Source organism: Crocuta crocuta, unplaced genomic scaffold, assembly GCF_008692635.1.
Source record: "Crocuta crocuta isolate KB4526 unplaced genomic scaffold, BGI_CrCroc_1.0 scaffold409, whole genome shotgun sequence".
Lineage (NCBI taxonomy): Eukaryota > Metazoa > Chordata > Mammalia > Carnivora > Hyaenidae > Crocuta > Crocuta crocuta.
Window position 1 is genome coordinate 1,478,244 of NW_027528006.1, and position 17,842 is coordinate 1,496,085.

General features: G+C 37.7%; 1 protein-coding gene across 1 annotated transcript in view; it reads left to right on the forward strand.

The window, feature by feature from the left end:
- EMB (embigin) overlaps positions 1 to 17,842 on the forward strand; it is a 41,686-nt gene that overhangs the window by 12,731 nt on the left and 11,113 nt on the right. The window contains exons 6-7 of the mRNA XM_077752888.1: positions 13,975 to 14,158; positions 14,400 to 14,488. Coding sequence (XP_077609014.1) covers positions 13,975 to 14,158; positions 14,400 to 14,488 — 273 coding nt within the window. The remainder of the gene's footprint in view (positions 1 to 13,974; positions 14,159 to 14,399; positions 14,489 to 17,842) is intronic.

Sequence of the window (17,842 nt, forward strand, 5' to 3'; positions counted from 1 at the left end):
CAGTATTTGGAGTTTATCCCTAACTGTAAAAAGTAATTGCAACATTTTTGTGTTGTTACCTAATTTTTTACTTTTTACGTGTTCTACTTGTTGATTTTCTTTGTCAGATGAAATGTTTCTTTAAGAGAGATCCCTATGAGAACCTAAGTTTGCAAATCCTTTGACTAGCCAGGTGATGTTGGCAACAGCACACCCCTCACTTACCCAGTAAGGACTCTGAGAAAAAAAGGTGTCTGGGAAGAGAGAAAATAATGGACTTTTTAGCTGATATCAGGTTATTTACTGGTTATTTACTTACTTAACCTGTTTGAGGGTTTAACTTCTAACTACTCTTTTATTCTAATTCTCCTATTAAAGCCAATATTCCTCCATTATGAAGAGACCAAACGTCCACAGTTGTCTATTAGTTACCATCTGCCTTGGCTTGATCAAGCTTTAGTCAGACTTTTTGTTCCTCCCAGGCCCCTGGAACTTTGGTTTGCCCTACGTCTGAGCAAGCACTAAGTCCTGACTACAGCCGGATCATACCGCTGGCTTCCACCCACCAGTTTGCCTTATTTCCCCTCAAAAGTGCCTGCTGGCCTCTTCCCCCTCCCTGTAAATGAAAAATGTTTTCTCTTTGACTCTGAGATGTTTGCAGACAGATCCCAAGTCTGGAGCGTCTTCCTTACTGCAATAGACTCTTTGAATAAAACCTCTTCTTACGTAAATTCAGATTCATTTTTATTTGACAATAAAAAGATTTGACGTTGATCTTGAAACAGTGGATTTCTGAGCTGGTTGTGTTTTCGTGTACGTTGTTCTGGTTCCCTTCCCACCAAAACGTTTGGTCTTCAAGACCGCCGTTACTGAAATATAGAAGTTAAATCTGAAGGTGTATTCATGCTTATTAGGAACCAGAGGCTTTCTTCTTATTGCCGTCACTAGGTTTTTTAATCTACTTTATGAATGGAATGTTTTCATATTGTGGTATTTTTGTGTACTTGAATTGCACTTACGTTTCTATGTTGTCATTATCATTTTCTCTTTCCCTCAGGCCCTTTTAGAAATCGAGCTCTGTGTTAGGAGATAACGTGTTTCTCGTAGAGAGATTCAAATACAAAACATTAGTTGCATGTTTTGGACCATTGTGACAACACTGGCTCAGCTCCTAGCATGCTTCCTTACCGAATATGCTAGAGACTGGGAAACACAGGAGCCTGTGCCTGGAAAAATGGAAAATATGACCTTTGATTCATGGAAGCCTGGTCATTTACTTATTTTATGTTTTTAAATTGTTGCCAGTTATTTACTTAGCAGGCACCTGGGATTGACTACACACAATGTATGTATTTCTGAACGTAACATAGCTTAGTCCTCATGACAACTCTATGCAGCGGGCACTATTACTATTTGCAATTTGCAGGTGAGGAAAAGGAGGCACAAAGAAATCAAGTGAATTGACCGAGGTCCCAGATGATAAGTCGGAGCTTGGTTTTGAATCCAGGAAATGTGCTGTTGGGGGCATGGCTATTACCCATTATATAAACTGTCTTTCTGAGTGCCCATTTATCCATTTCCTTCAACAGTATTATTAAAACAATTCTACCTATTTTGAGGAAACTTACATTATTTTTGAAACTATATGAAGTTTCAAAAAGAATGAAAACAAAAATATTTTAATTGCCCTATTCTTAAATATATTTGTCTTAGAAATTGCATTTGTGGAGATAATGATTATATTTGTAAAAGTATAATTGACTAAGAGTAAGGGGGTTTTCCGCCCCCTTTCTGATATCATTGGGCTTTTAAAACTGCTTTTTTGATAATGGACTTTTTTTTTTTACATCACTAATTTTCCCCATTGTCACTATTTGAAATTCATGGTTTGTGTTACAGCAATCAGAGTGTTTTCTTTATTGTTACTTTATTTTTTTCCTTTCTCTCTGCATTTTATAGTGTTTGGTATCTCAATCAGTGTGTCATAGTTTAACCAAAGAGGTTAAAATCTAAACATCAGCAGGCAGTTTTCTTGACCACCCTCGTAATGTTGGGGGTAGGTTCTCCCTGATGACAAATTTTATTTACCATGGTGAAATGTGAGCATCTGTCCTGGCAGGGTCCTAGTGAAACTGAGAGTTAGACAAAGCAATCACTAATAGGATAGATATTTAGATTAAGGTATGGAGTGAAATTTGAGAAGACTAATTAAGGTCAGGAGAGGTAACTGTGTTGCCTAGAGCCAGGCAGGCAAGAAGTCAGGGTTAGGAACTCTCAGACCCCAGCAGGGGTAGTGTACCTGGTCCATGAGATTGAGAAAAGGGGTTAGGTGTTCAGGAAGACAGAAAAACAAATGGACTTTTTATTTTATTTTATTTCAAATTATTTATTTATTTAAAAATTTTTTTAAGTTTTTTTAATTTTTTTTTTTTTTTTTTTTTTTTTTNCAGAGCCCGACATGGGGCTCAAACCCTCAAACCCACGAACCGTGAGATCATGACCTGAGTCGAACTCAAGACGCTTAACTGACTAAGTCATCCAGGCACCCGGAAATGGACTTTTTAGTTGAAAAAGAAAAAGAATAATGAGTCCCTTATATTTGGCTGCTCAGACCCTTTGTGGCAGAGAAGACCCTAGAATGATTCCCAGAAGGTTCAAATGTGTATGATGTTTCCCAGGGGCAGACTACCAGTCTTTACACCTTATGTGGACGCTGCTGCTGATATACAGAGAAAAGCTAAGTAAATATTAACATTCAGAGTGAGAGAAAGATATGGAAGAGGGATCCACTGTAGTGATTTAAATGGCAGTAGCTGCACACATTCACCATGGTTTTTCATTAGCAGAAATAGTGACCTTTTGAGCTGGATAATTCTTTGTTGTGGGAGCAGTGGGGCTACGGGGCGGGGGGGCACTGGAGGATGTTTGGTAGCATCCCTGGCCTCCACCTACTAGATTTGAGTAGCACTCACCAGGTCCTGACAACTGAAAACCTCCCTCCACACAGTGCCACCCACATGTCCCCTGGGGAGGCAAAAATCTACCCAGTTGAGAAACACTGCGCTGTCCCTAAAGTATAGCTGTATAACAGTACCCCCACTCCATCAACATGAGAAGACAAATGATTTAATAATCACACAGTTATTAACATTGGGTAAAGGATTTAATGAAAAAGTTAGGGGCGCCTGAGTGGCTCAGTCGGTTGGGCAGCCAACTATGGCTCAGGTCATGATCTCGCGGTTCGTGGGTTCAAGCCCAGCATCGGGCTCTGTGCTGACAGGTAGCTCAGATCCTGGAGCCTGTTTCTGATTCTATATCTCCCTCTCTCTCTGATGCTCCCCTTCTCACACTGTCTATCTCTCTCAGAAATAAATAAAACATTTAAAAAATTAAAAAAAAAAAAAGTTAGACGATGATGGTAAGGAACCGGCACAGGACATCCCAGCATAAGTGGGAGAAGGAACCAAATTGGATATAATCCCATCTCTTCTCTTGTCTGCTGCTTCCATTCAAATCTTCCGAGTCTTTGAGAATTAAGTCAAAAGCTACATCTTCAATAAGGCACATACAGAGAGGTACTATTTCTGTTTCTCTGATATGTATTTAGCATTTTAAATTAATTTTTAATTACATAAGTAAAAATGAGTTGATTTTTAAAAATAATGAAACATTTTATTTCCAGCAATATAGTAAATTAGAGAATCTGAAAATCCTCCTACCACACGTAGAAAATTTTAAATATCGCAAACATTCTTTTAACTATTAGGTTAAGTACGCAAAAAGCAAAAACAATGTCTACCAACCAAAACTGGTGACCAGGCATCAAGCTTGTGAACTGATGTGTTAGTTTTCCTTATGTTTGTCCACAAGGCATATGAGTTCTAAGAGCCATAGATCTAAGAACAAGGCCTTGAATCTAGGCAAGGAGGGGAGCTGGAACTGAAAATCCCCAGAAGGCTGATCCTTCCAGAAAGGTGGAACTGAAAACTCCCAGAAGGTGAAAAAAGGTGTGGCCTGGGAAGTGAGGAAGGTGGGGAACAACAGTGGATTAGTACCAGGCCATGATGTTAGCCTGGTTTTAGCCTTGTTCTGCATCATAAACAAAGACCCCTGAGTACTCAAAGTCAAGGGCCTGCCCTCAGTGAGATTTAGATTGTACATTTACATTACTTGGATTGTATAGGAGCCTGCATGCTGAAAAATCACACAAACATGACCCTGGCAGTTTTTAATTCTGCAGGGAAGCAAATGAAAAAAGCTTATGGAAGGACACATTGCCTGCTCTAGCTATGGAATCTCTACTGAGGACTTCCACGACTGAAATATAAAATACCATGGAGTAGCCCCCAAGACTGAGAGCCAGCTGAGGAACAGTAGGATTAGACTGTCTAGAATTTTCATATTGTAGAAATAGTAGGTAGAGTAATTGAAATTGCAAATATTATCTCCCAGTTGTCTTTACACATTTACATGGTGTTTTTTATTGTAAGGAAGTTTCATTGTTTTTGTTTTCTCCTATCATTTTTATAGATCTATTTTCATAAGAGTTTTTCATCCTTCACTTTTTAGTCCATTTGAAATATAGTTTTATTTACTGTGTGTGATAGAGCACTGACTTTATTAAATTATTATTTTATGTAGATAGCCACTGTCTCACCACTCTGTACTGAATAGTTCTTTTCCCTACAGCTTTGAACCATCACCCTAATCATATTCCAAATTCCCATGTGCTATTCTGTTCCTTTATTGTTTCAGTGTTTTTCAGATATTTTATAGAGTTGGGTACAGTAAGAAATGAATTTTCCTTATAACCTGATTCACCACCTATGCACACGCGTGCTCACACACACACACACACACACACACACACTAAACAAAATGCTCATTAAGCAACACCCACACCTGATAGGTGTGTTACACTGATAATTTCCCTTTTCTTCCAATTCACTAAAAAAAATCTGGTGGTAACTGTTGACTTACTTGACCACTAATGTCTTCCAAGTTGCAATCCAGAAAATTCTATTTTATTCCATTAATTTCTTGGTATTTCAGCATCATGAACACATTAATATTAATTTTGTGAAATATTATGATACATCTTTATATCTTTGTTCTTTTTTTTTTAAAAAAAGGTGTTCCAGTGTCCTACATCTTCACTCTTTTGTGTATATTTCTTTTGGAATCAAATTCCACAATGAGTACTGCTTGGATTTTGACTGATTTTTCACTGGATCTGTAGAATAATTCAGAGGGGAATTAATGATTTTCTGATATTGTATTATCACCTGTGATTTAAATCTCATTCGACTTGGGATATTTATTACAGTTAATTTTTTCCTTTTTAAAATATGTAAAAAAATAAAAATTGTACGTATTGAAGGTATGCAACATGATGATTTGATATACATATATAGTGAAATGTTGCTACGGTCAACAAATTAACATATTGTCTCACAAAGATACTGGTTTTTTGTATGATGAGTGCACCTGAAATGTGCTGTCTTAGCATATTTCCAGTGTTCAACAGTATTATTAAGTGTAGTCTTCATGCCTGTATATTAGCTCTCTAGTCTTACCCTACAGAATTGCAGTTTGGTACCTTTTGATCAGCATCTCCTCATTTCCCCCACTCCCCCAGTCTGCGGTAACCATCCTTCTAGACTGCTTCTACAAGTTCAACTTTTTTCTTTCTATTTTTAGATTCCACATAACAGTGAAACCATACAGTATTTGTCTCTTCCTGTCTGGCTTATTTCACTTAGCATAATGTCTTCTAGAGTCATCCATGTTATTGTAAAGGTAGAGAGAATTTCCTTCTTTCTCACAGCTGAATAATGTTCCATCTTCTTTTATCCATCCTTCTTTCTATGGCTTGTCTTGGCTATTGTGAACAATACTGCAGTGAGCATGGCAGTGCAGATACCTCTTTAAGTTCCTGATTTCATTTCCTTGAGGCATCTGGTTTTTCCTTTAGGAATATCTGGTTTTTCAGCTTACATAGTGACTAAGGGGGCTTTGCCTCTCATTAAAACATACACAGAGGGGAATGGTATTCTGATTCTGGTTATCTAAAAATTTGATAGTCTACTACTGGGGCGCCTGGGTGGCTCAGTCGGTTGAGCTTCCGACTTCAGCTCAGGTCATGATCTCACAGTCCATGGGTTCTAGCCCCGCGTCAGGCTCTGTGCTGACAACTTGCTCATACCCTGGAGCCTGCTTCAGATTCTGTGTCTCCCTCTTTCTCTCTGCCCCACCCCTACTCACTCTCTGTCTCTCAAAATAAAATAAAGACATAAAAAAATAGTCTACTACTACAGTGTTGGACTAATTTTGTGTTAATTATTTGGAAATAATAGTAACCTGTTTTATTACTAAAACAGTTGGTTGCGTTTTCCCTGTAACTGATATGAAGAGTTGTTGCAGTACTGTCCTATTCCTTAGGTTGTACAAAAAGGTATTGAATTGATGGATTATTACTCAATGCTATACCCTCAAATTAAATGCTACATTGTTGAAAACATGAAGAAATGTGCCTTTCTAATATTCAAATGGAACTATGTCCCTTTTACATTGTTCTTTGAAACGATTTTAAAGAAGTTTAGGAAGTAGAGAAATAACCAGTATGCCTGGTACTAAGTGACCAGCAGGAACTTTGTTTAATGAAGACTAGCTAGCATCTTTTCTTGGCTAATTTTAGAACATTTTCCGTCATACTGCTGAATCTTTGAATTATGGTCGGTAAACCTGGCTTCATTTGTGTAGAAGCCAGCTACATTTTCTAATATTTCCCTTTCTTTTGATGCTGCCTGCATGAAATTCCAAAAATTTTGAGAATAAGCTGTGCTTATATAACACCAGTCACATAGTTCCTAGGTTTTGGGGATTCAAAAGGGAAGACTTAGAGACTGTGTGTGTGTGTGTGTGTGTGTGTGTATAGACATACATATACATACACACATACATGCTTTTATTATATACTTTTTAAATATATACTTTTATATTCAGGTTAGGCTTATATCTGTTTGGGTTTCTTGTGCACGTTGATGAATTTCTGTCCTAAGCTTATGGGATTCAGGAACCACATGTATTTTATTAATTTTTTAATTTCTATTTTTTAATTTACATCCAAGTTATTTAGCATATAGTTCAATAATGATTACAGGAGTGGATTCCAGTGATTCATCCCCTATATATAACACCCAGTGCTCATCCCAACAAATGTCTTCCTTAATGACCCTTACCAGTTATCCCATCCTCCCCACCCACAACCCCTCCCACAACCCTCAGTTTGTTTTCCATATTTAAGAGTCTCTTATGTTTTGTCCCCCTCTCTGTTTTTATATTATTTTTGCTTTCCTTCCTTTATGTTCATCTGTTTTGTATCTTAAATTCCACATATGAATGTAGTCATATGATTGTTTCTCTGACTGGCTTATTTCACTTAGCATAATACCCTCCAGTTCCATCCATGTAGTTGCAAATGGCAAGACTTTGTTCTTCTTGATTGCCGAATAATACTCCATTGTACATATATACCACATCTTCTTTATCCATTTATCTGTCAAGGGACATTTGGGCTCTTTACATACTTTTGGTTATTGTTGATAGTGTTGGCTATAAACGTTGGGGTGCATATACGCCTTCAAAACAGCATGCCTGTATTTCTTGGATAAATACCTAGTAGTGCAATTGCTGGGTGGTAGGGTAGTTCTGTTTTTAATTTTTTGAGGAACTTTCATACTGTTTTCCAGAGGGGCTGCAGCAGTTTGCATTCCCACCAGCAGAGCAAAAGAGATCCTCTTTCTCCTCATCCTCACCAGCATCTGTTGTTGCCTTATTTGTTAATGTTAGCCGTTCTGACGGGTGTGAGGTGGTACCTCATTGAGGAACCACACATATTTTAGACTCTATCACATAAGTATTGTGCTGATCATATGGCATGTAAATAACAGATGCTGAAAAAAGATGATCATGATTCTTCACTTCAATATGAAATTTAATTTGGGAGGAGCTGACAATTGCAAGAAGGAAGGAGCAATTTTCTTGTGTTACTGTACAAATTTTGAATATTAAGTTTAAGACACCATATTTTATTCTTATTCAGAGGAGTTGTTTTATAAAGTCAGTTAAACTTTGTATGGTAAGAAGCATCACATAAATGGAGCAACAACATGTTAAAAATAGGAAGGATTGCTTCACTTTCATGTAGGGATGTTGGCCTCATGTTAGAGTGGCTTTCTGACTATTTCTCTAAGGATTCTAAATGTTCCATCTACATTTTAGGATGTAACATGGGACTTCGTTGACTTCTACAGTAAAATAAAGGAGAGCTCCATATTTCCCATGTCTGCCTCAGCCAGAATTGTTCCATTTTTCCAGTTTTTTATGTTCTGGCACATTAACTCTTACAAATAAAAATTTCTGCTTTTAAAGCGTGTTTGGAAACACTGTCCCTGTCCTATGCAAGAAATTTTAATTTGCTTTCTCCATTACAAAGAAACAAAGTAGACTTTTATTTCAAGTGATAGGATTCCTAAGTGGACCCATTAAGGTCCTACTGCTGTCATTTCTCTGAAGATTTCAAATTGCTTAAATGTCCATATACTTAAAAGTTTTTAATTAGGAAAGTAAAAAAGAATTAGGAAAATAAGAGACAAGTATAAGTTACCGTATGACTTTAAGGACAGTTTTTTTAAAAATATTGTTCAGACCCTGAGCAAACAGGTATAGACTTAGAGATGTTTGATGTCATGGATGTTTTTGCAACACTACAAAATAGCAGAAAAGCATTGCAGTTGTGGTTTTGGGGAAGTTGAAACAATGTCCATTGAGTTCGGTGGACATATTTGTTGGCTAATTACAAAATATTTCAAAGATAGAGGCAAAACTTTTTACACATTTTTGATCTTCTGATAGGAAAGCAAGGTGCAGAAGCATCTGCAGAGTATTACAAGAAGCAAGGAGGCGACAATGAGGGCTTGGAAAATGGCCTGACACAAAGAAAGTCTACTGGAGCATTCAGATGAAAGTGTGAATGTTTAAAATATGTTGACCACACCGTCTATCATCACATTGCCATGTTGCTGCATTATAAGTTTATTTCATCTTTGATTCATATTTTCTTTCATTTAAGATCACAGTTCAGTAGTTTGAAAGCGATGAAAGCTAATTCCATTGTCATGAGAATGTCATATCTTTGAGAGTCAGTACACATCACTGGTTGTACGAATCTGGACTCAGCCACGCCTAATTTTGTATTAACATACGTCATTGTCTCGATATGTGATCTAGGGAAAGATGGGTAACCTTTCTATGCCTCAGCTTCCTCATCTATGAAGTAGGAATGATAAAAATGGTACTTATGTCATAGAACTGTTGTAAAAAATGGAATGATATGAAAAATATGTAACTTAGGCAATACATGATAGCTTTTGTTACATTCCCCGATGAGATAAATGGTGAGAGGACGTGAAGTGGGGAATTATTCAGCAATTAATATATTACTGATATTTCCCCTATGAGTGCTCATTTAATCCTTTATGCAGTCTCAGGAAATATGTGTTGTGCCATTTTACAAATGAGGAAACTGAGGTGTCCAACATAAAGATACTTTGTATTGCCCTGTGAGCAGCCTCAGGCAAGGAACCTGACAGTGGGCTGCTACCTTGTGAAAAGGGGGTGAGAATCCATATTCTAACTTCCGGATAAGTTAGAAGGCTCCAGTGAGCCACATCACTGAAAAGAGTATGTTGTCCTGGAGTCACCTTCTGGAATATTAAGGCCTCCTTCTAGGAGGGGTAATGCTGTCGTGTCCTCTCCAGTCCTCCCGCAAGAAAAATGGTCTGTCTTCAGCCCTACGAGGTGCCAGAGAAATAACGCAAGGGTCAAAATAGCCTTCTCGGGGTGTTCCAGCCTCTAGAGCCTCTGGCAGCTCCGTGGCCTGCAGCTCCACGGCCCGGGTCTCCTCCTTCTGAGCAGGGGGGCCTTCCCCGCTTAAACTCCAGCTGGTCAGAGACCAGCAGAGACACTTGTCTCACCCCTGGGGGGAAGACTCAAATCTCCAAAGACACTGTCCTGAAGCAACAAGTGAGCAGAGTTTTAGAAGATGTGAAGGAATGTTCTATAGACACGCCGTAGACATTTTGACCTTCTGTGGCTCCTTCCCTTTCTGTAAGTTAAGATCTCCTGTCATACGGCAGCTAAGGGATAAACCAAACTAGTTCAGCTTTCTAAGGATCCATGCAGGACCAGCAAAGAGCTAACTGCCATGAGCAGAGGCGCAGCAATGCAGACCCTTCTAGATGGGTACGGTCGTTCACTCTTTGTCCTTCCATGGCTGGCTTAGTTTACTTGTGGTTGATGTCCTTGGGGTCCATCCGTCCGTGTTGTTGCATGTTGCCAATATCCATCTCTTTTAAGTGAGTGATGTCCCCCTCTATGTATAGACTACATTTTTCAGGGCTCTTCATCCATCAGTGGGTTTTAGGATTGTTTCCACATCTTGGCTATTGTGATCAGAGCCTTAAAATAGTTAAGTTCATAGAAGCAAAGAATGGAATGGTGGTTGCCAGGCATTGGATGAGGCAGACTGAGGAGGTATTCGCCGGAGGTGTTAAGTAAGTTTCAGTTACGCAAGATGAATAAGTTCTAGAGATTTATTGTATGACATTGTGCTTCTTGATAACTATACTTTGTGTGTGGTACACTCTGTTAAGATGATAGATCTCATGTTAAGTGTTGTTATACCACAGTTAAAAGAAATAAAAATGACATTTTTTTTGCCGATGACATCAGGGCAGTTAAATAATCTGAATTTTGCTTTAGAAGGACAACTTTGGTGTTGTTATAGAAAGTACATGGAGGAAGAGAAAATGTAGCCAAGAGAAGTTAGGAGGCCATTTGTCTGGTCTTGGTGAAAGGTAATAGAGTTATAGGAGAGGAAGAAAAAAGTATAGGAGAGACCGGGCCTGAAAATTAAACCGGCAAAGACCGATTAGCAGGAGAGAAGCATACAAATTTATTTGATGTAAGTTTTATGTAACACAGCATCCTTCAGAAGGAAATGAAGACACAAATAAGCAGTTAAATCTGAGTATTTTTATGCTAGGTTTGATGAAGAGTTGACAATCATGGGGAAATATGATAGGTCAGAGTATAAAGTATAATAAATGGAGAAATTTAGCAAGGCTTGTTTGTTGGGATTCGTCTCTGCCTGCCTTTGTCTTCAGAGATAAGGATACTTCTTTCCTGCAGGTGTGGTGAGGGAACGTCTCAAATGAAGGTTTTATGACCTGTTTCGGTGGAGAAGGGCAGCGGGAAAGTCAGAGTGACTTTCCTGCTGCTGCGATTTCCTCATACTCCTTCAGTGTAGAATATTCAATATCCCAGGGCACCTGGGCTTCTCAGTCAGTTAAGTGTCCAACTTTGGCTCAGCTCCTGATCTTGTGGTTTGTGAGGTTGAGTCCCGTGTCAGGCTCTGAGCCTGTTTTGGATTCTGTGTGTCTCTCTTTCCTCTCCCCCGCTCACACTCTTCTGTCTCTCTCTCTCAGAAATAAATAAAAAACATTTAAAATGTTGAAAAAAAATCAATATACCAAGATGACATATTTTGAGGGCAGTGTGTCCTGAATCACCTCAAAGGTATACATTAAAAGTGGTTGGAAACAACTGGGCAAATTTGACTTACATTTCAGAGGTGGAATCAACTGAATTCTCCCTATGTGATTCAGTGTTACCAGTCAGGGGAAGAGAAGGCTAATCCATCTCCCTTGGATATTGAGTTCCAAGTAGCTGTGGGATATCTAGGTTTAGCTGCTCAGTAGATACCCAGAGCTATGGACCTGGGGATCAGGAAGGAACTGCAATGGAGCCAAGAGTTTTGTGAATAAAGGATATTAGAAATAATAGTTGAATCCAACAGGGGAGTGTCAAGTTGAGAAGTAAGGCCAGAGAGCAAAGTCCCAAGGGATACCATATTTATGGGTAGTTGGAGGAGTTGGTGTGGCCAGCAAAGTGTTAGAATCCTGAAATAGGAGCAAGGGAAAGGGAATTTCAAGGCGTGTGTAGTTTTTGGTGATGTCTGATATTTTGGGGATATCAAATAAAACATGAAATGTGAAAAGTGGTAGTCAGGCTAAACAAATAAGGCCATTTCTAACCTATGATAACATGGTAATGTGGTAGGATACCAGAATATGCTATAATGGGGGAAGGTAGAGACTGTGTAGAAGATTCCTTCATGAAATTGACTAGTGAAGTAAATTTTTTCATTTGACAGACAGACAGGACTAACTTTCAAGGGTACCCCAGAGCTAAAGGTGAAGAGGAAGAGTTTACAGAAAACAGAAGCTTAGGACCAAATATAAAAATTCTTAAAACACTTTCTCCTGCTATGAGTACCTGGTCTTATTTTTGGTGTGCTCAGCAAATGCACCAAAACATGTAAACTCCTTGAGTTTGACTGACTCAATTTTTTCCCTAGATAATCGAATCTTGTTAAGATCTGTCTATCCCTAGGTGTTTTTGTTTTTGTTTTTTACTCAGCACTCTTGTAATTCTGTGAGCAGTTATTTCAAGCTTGTGCTCACGAAGCACTTCACACTAGCTCTGTGTGCTTCACTGTTTGCTAACTTTGCACCTGGTCATTGCTTAAGGAAGCATTTTTGTAAAGTTTTAAATGTAATTAAAAGTGATGTTATGCTGTTTAGGTTCTCTTTTTTCCTTTCCACATTTTTGGCTCTGCATTCTGCTTTTAATGATACTACACTATTGAGCATGAGACCGAGAAACGTCTCATGCATATAATGCAGTGCCCTCCCCCAAACACAACCCTTTACTTCCCTTTAAGAGTAACTACCACTATTCTGATTTTTATATGGTCACAGCCTTGCTTTTCAAAATTGTTTTATTACGCAGGTGTACATCCCTCAATGTTATAGTTCAGTTTTACTTCCTTTTTTCAAAGCGGGTTTTTAAAGTATCTTTTCAATTTTAGGTTCATTTCTTTCCCTTTTCTAATTTATCTGTTGAAAGAACCAGATCATTCATCTTGTAGTCTTCTCACACTTAGATTCTGTTGATCAGTTTCATGGGGTGCAGTTTAACATGTTTTCCCCATCCTCTATATTTCCTGTAAATTGGTAGTTGGATCTAGAGACTTAGTTTCAGGACTTCCTCCCCCTTTATTTTATTTTATATTTTTGGACAAAAGTACAGCTTAGGAAGTGGTGAAGGGACACACAGTTCAGTGTTTAGGAGGGTTGCAGCAGTTCATGTAGAATGCCCAAATCTGCAACATCATTGTGTCAGATTTCTAGAGTTTCTTCATTTATTTGTTGGATACGTTCTTGTAAGAACTACAAATAACACGATTCCTGAAAGGAGTCAAAACAGTTACTTCATTTTCTACCTTAGGTTTCCTTTGTTTTTACAGTTGGACTGTTTCTGTGCTATCAGCATATGGCACTCCTTTATACAGTGCTCATTCCCTGTATCCTTGTCTAGGGATTTTAAGCTAGATTTTAAGAAGATTAAGATTATAGCCTTAGGCTTTTGCTATTCGGTTAATGTAACAAACGCTTTCTTCAGCTGTGACAATGAAAGAGAATAATAAAGGGAACCAAATCAATGTTGACAGAGGAATAATTCTTCAAAAGAATGTTACATTAAGAAACTGTTGGGCCACTTGAGGGTTCAGTCACTTCAGCATCTGACTTCGGTTCAGTTCTTGGTCTCATGGTTCATGGTTTCAAGTCCCAATAGGGCTCTGTGCTGACAGCTCAGAGCCTGGGGCCTGCTTCAGATTCTGTGTCTCCCTCTCTCTCTCTGCTCTCCCCCTGCTCATGCTCTCTCTCTCTCTCTCAAAAATAAATAAACATTAAAAAAAGAGAAACTGTTGATAGAGCATTGTTATTGATGACTTAAAACTGCTTTATATGTATTGGATCTCCCATAAAGGTAACTTTACAACTTTTTGTTTTCTTTTGTGGCTAATAGAACATTCCTGTGTACCAGTGGAAAAAAATATCACTTTAGAAAGACCTTCTAATATAGAACTCATATGCCAATTCACAGCATCTAGGGATATGAATTCAGTAAATGTGACATGGAAAAAAGGTGATGAACTACTTGAGAATTATCTCATCAATGTAACAGGAAGCATCGTGTATGCCCAGTACCTGTGAGTATACCACATTTTAACCTGCATGGCTAGGGGAAATAGGTTAACTTCTAAACATCTTTGCTGATGGGGCATTCTTTCCTTTGCTGTCTCTTGAAAGTTATGCTAATATTCTATTTTGAATATTTATATAATTGTTAGAATTGTTTCTATTTTAGAATTTTGACTAAATGCTGAGTCTTTTTCAATTTGATCAAGAAGTGTTTTGAGAACTAAGCCTATATTAATAAATTCTCTTTAGGTTTACCATCATTAATAGCAAACAAATGGGAAGCTATTCTTGTTTCTTTGGAGAGAAAAAGGAACAAAGGGGTACATTTCATTTTAAAGGTCAGTACTAATAATTTATAGAGTAATAATTTCAGCATTATATTTTGAGAACTCTAAATATCCAAGTATTTAGAGTTACAAGACTAAACATAATGACCTGAAGGAAAATCGTATACTTTTCTCTGAATGCTAAGTGGTGACCTTAAAAATGGAGCTTCCCAGTCTTTCCAGTGGTAGACTTCGCATTTCTCAATCCATTCGCCATCCAGCCTCCCTCCCCTAGATTAAAGCACAAATCTTAGTTTGAAAGATGGGCTCCAGGTTATCTGTAAGTCATAACAGTCTCTCAAGTTTATTTATTTTTTTCATTTGTTTAGCCCACTCAACTCAGAGCTTTTAAATCATCCATCTAGGGATCTGTTAGTACCTCCCCTGGACTGTGAGAATGGGCTCTGGTGTTCTGTACCTATCAGTGACTCCAAGACTTGGGGGTTTTAGGGATCCACCAAATTTAAAAATAATATGGAGGTGCACAAAGGGTTGCCTGTTTTGGGGCCCTCAAATAAGGACACACTCCAAAATACAATCCATAGCACTCTCCTGTGGAGCAAACAAAAAAGGAAAATCAAAGTATTTTACTTTTTCTGTCATTAAACCAAAACCTTAAAGGTCTCAATCTCATAATAAAGACTAGTCATTGAGTTGGATAATTATCTTCATGAAAAACCCTTTTTTGTGATAGATTCATGAACCACAATATCCATGCTGGTATTTGGGACACGTAGTCTGTTGCCATATTAATTATTTTGGGCTTTGCTTTACATTAATTTCCCAGGATACATGAGAAATTATTCTCTACTTTTCCAGAAAATTGTGAAGTGTGGGTAGCTGCTCTGACAAAATATGAATATTATCTCCAAGGCCCCATCAACTGCAGAATGGCTTGCTTCAGTATTGGCATGATTTAAGATGGTTCGCTCTTACACCCCTCCCTATATTCCCTCTATACTCACAGATTCATGTCCTTCATGTGGTTTTGTAAATGTTCCTACTTGGTAAATATAATAAATCCTTATGTTTATGAAATTTGGTCTCTGCAAAAGCAGAAGCTATTACCATCCTTTGATTATTTTGATCATGTACATTCTTTCTTAACCTCCTTTCCTCTGTTTGGTTAATTTAATTTAGTGAAGGATAGATACACTATGCATTTCCTTCTCTTATTCCTTTCCTCCCCCTGTCTTTTTCTTTTCTTTCTGTCACCCCCATTTCCCTCCACCCTTCCTCCCTTTTTTTCCTTCCTAATGAGCTAAAAGGATATTAAACACATGCACACACACACAACCCTAGTTAGCATTTTATTGAGTCTCCTTTAAATGTGTAAAGAAATCCTATAAGTTTTAAGGAAATACTCATCAAATCTCCAGGCTTAAAATGATTCTAGGAGATTCAGTTTTTTAAAAATTTGCTTTCCTCCCTTCCTAAACAGTTCTGTTTTCTAGAAATATGTACTAGTAAATGCTTGTTCAGAATTTAAATATTAAATATATTACACTTTTTCCTATTATCTCTCTTATAATAAATTACTTAAACCATTATTTGGTGGTGATTGTTCCTGCTGCTAATGTGGAGATTAACAGAAGCATTTTACTTTTCAATATACCAATACATTTAACGCCGAGTGTTCTTAAGGAAGGCCTCTCGATTCCATATCTATTTTGAGTTATCTAGGCTAATTTTGGCTGGTGTCAGGAGCATCAGCACAAGGCCTAGGTTTGAAATCAAATGCTTGAGGAATGCATAGAGCCACTGAATATTTACTATATTTTTTCTTTTTATAGTTTTCTTAAAGTAGTTTAGTTCAGTTTATTGGTTTTTAGTGCCCACTTAACATTAATGTAACTTTTAAGTATGTACTGTATCTTAAAGTTATCTATAAAATTAATAAGTTTGGCCTTTCCAGATGGTCTTTTGGTAAAATAATAATTTCCTATAATTCATCTAAATTGAATATTGCTTGGAAAAATTTTCATTTGATTACAATTTAAAGGCATCTTTAGAATAATTCATTCATATCACAGTTATTTAGTTAAATCCATAAGATATATATTTTTATAAATATCCTACTATATTATTTCTCCACATGGCTTGCTTATGGTTCTTCCCAAGAAGAAGGATTATTTTTCCTTAGCAATGCTACAGCTGAGTGTGGTTGAAAAGGCTTTTTTATCCTCTATTTTAAATTCAGCCAAAAAAAAAAAAAAAAAACATTTTGCTATTGACTACATGAGTCAACTATACCGCATGAGCATGAGTCCTCAGAACAATTCATCAGCAAAGTCCCTGCTTTGGCCTTTATGGGAGCTGGTTGATTTATTACCATAAGACTGTAAAAGGGCTTCAACATCACTGATTAATACAATGCAAACTTTGTGTGTTTGGCTGTTGGTGTCAGTACAGGAGAGAGAGCGAAGTCATACTGGAAGCTTGCAAGTGCTAATATGTCAGTGATTACCTTTCACTCAAGAAAGATGAGTGGTGGGCTACAGTGTTTCTTGGCAGTGGGTCACGTATTCTGATGTAGTTGCTGAAAACAATATTCATCAATGTTAAAATCTCTTAGTAGAAAGATGCAGAAATTTAGTTGAGGAAGGACAAGTAATAATAGCACACAGAACTTTTTTGAAGTCATGGTGAGATTTTGATAGTACCAAGTACTGCAAAACCTGTCTTGGAGTAGCCATCTACCTTTACTAGGAAGAATCCAAGGGGTCAAAGTATAGAAGAGTAGCCTAATAGAATCAGTTGGAACTTCAGCTTCAAACCCTAGTGTTGAAGTCTAGTTAGCTATCTTTGACTATGTGGGAGGGTCTTCTTCCTAATTTGATAATACCTTAACGTCTTGGAGCCAAAAGGTGACACAGGCTGATTGTTTTCTAGGTCATGAATATGCAAATATAAATCTCTCACCTTACAACTCCATTGGGCTTTTACTGTCACCAGGTACATCCCAGATCCCATCTTATTAGACACGAGTTTGAATTAGCAATTTTGCCATCTTCAAAGTTGGGATTCTTCTAATCCCAGGATTCTCACCTGTCCTGCTTTATCCAAAGTTTCAAAAGGTCAACAGAACACATTCGAATGCTATATCACTGTCCTTCTTTGCATAAATATTTCCAAACATAGGTAGCAGCCCAGAACCAATTGTGACCTCTGGAGAAATTCAAAGAAACTCATGTTTCCTGGCCTTGGTGCATTTTATAAGTTAGATCCACACTGCTATAGCCGGCCATATAAAGTATAGCAGAGCAGTGGTTAATGTCCTTTTGGCCACTAGTCTAGGGGATAGTCAAGAAAACAGAGGAGATGAAAAGAAAATCGAATTTTGGTTTTATTTCCTTGTGGCATCAC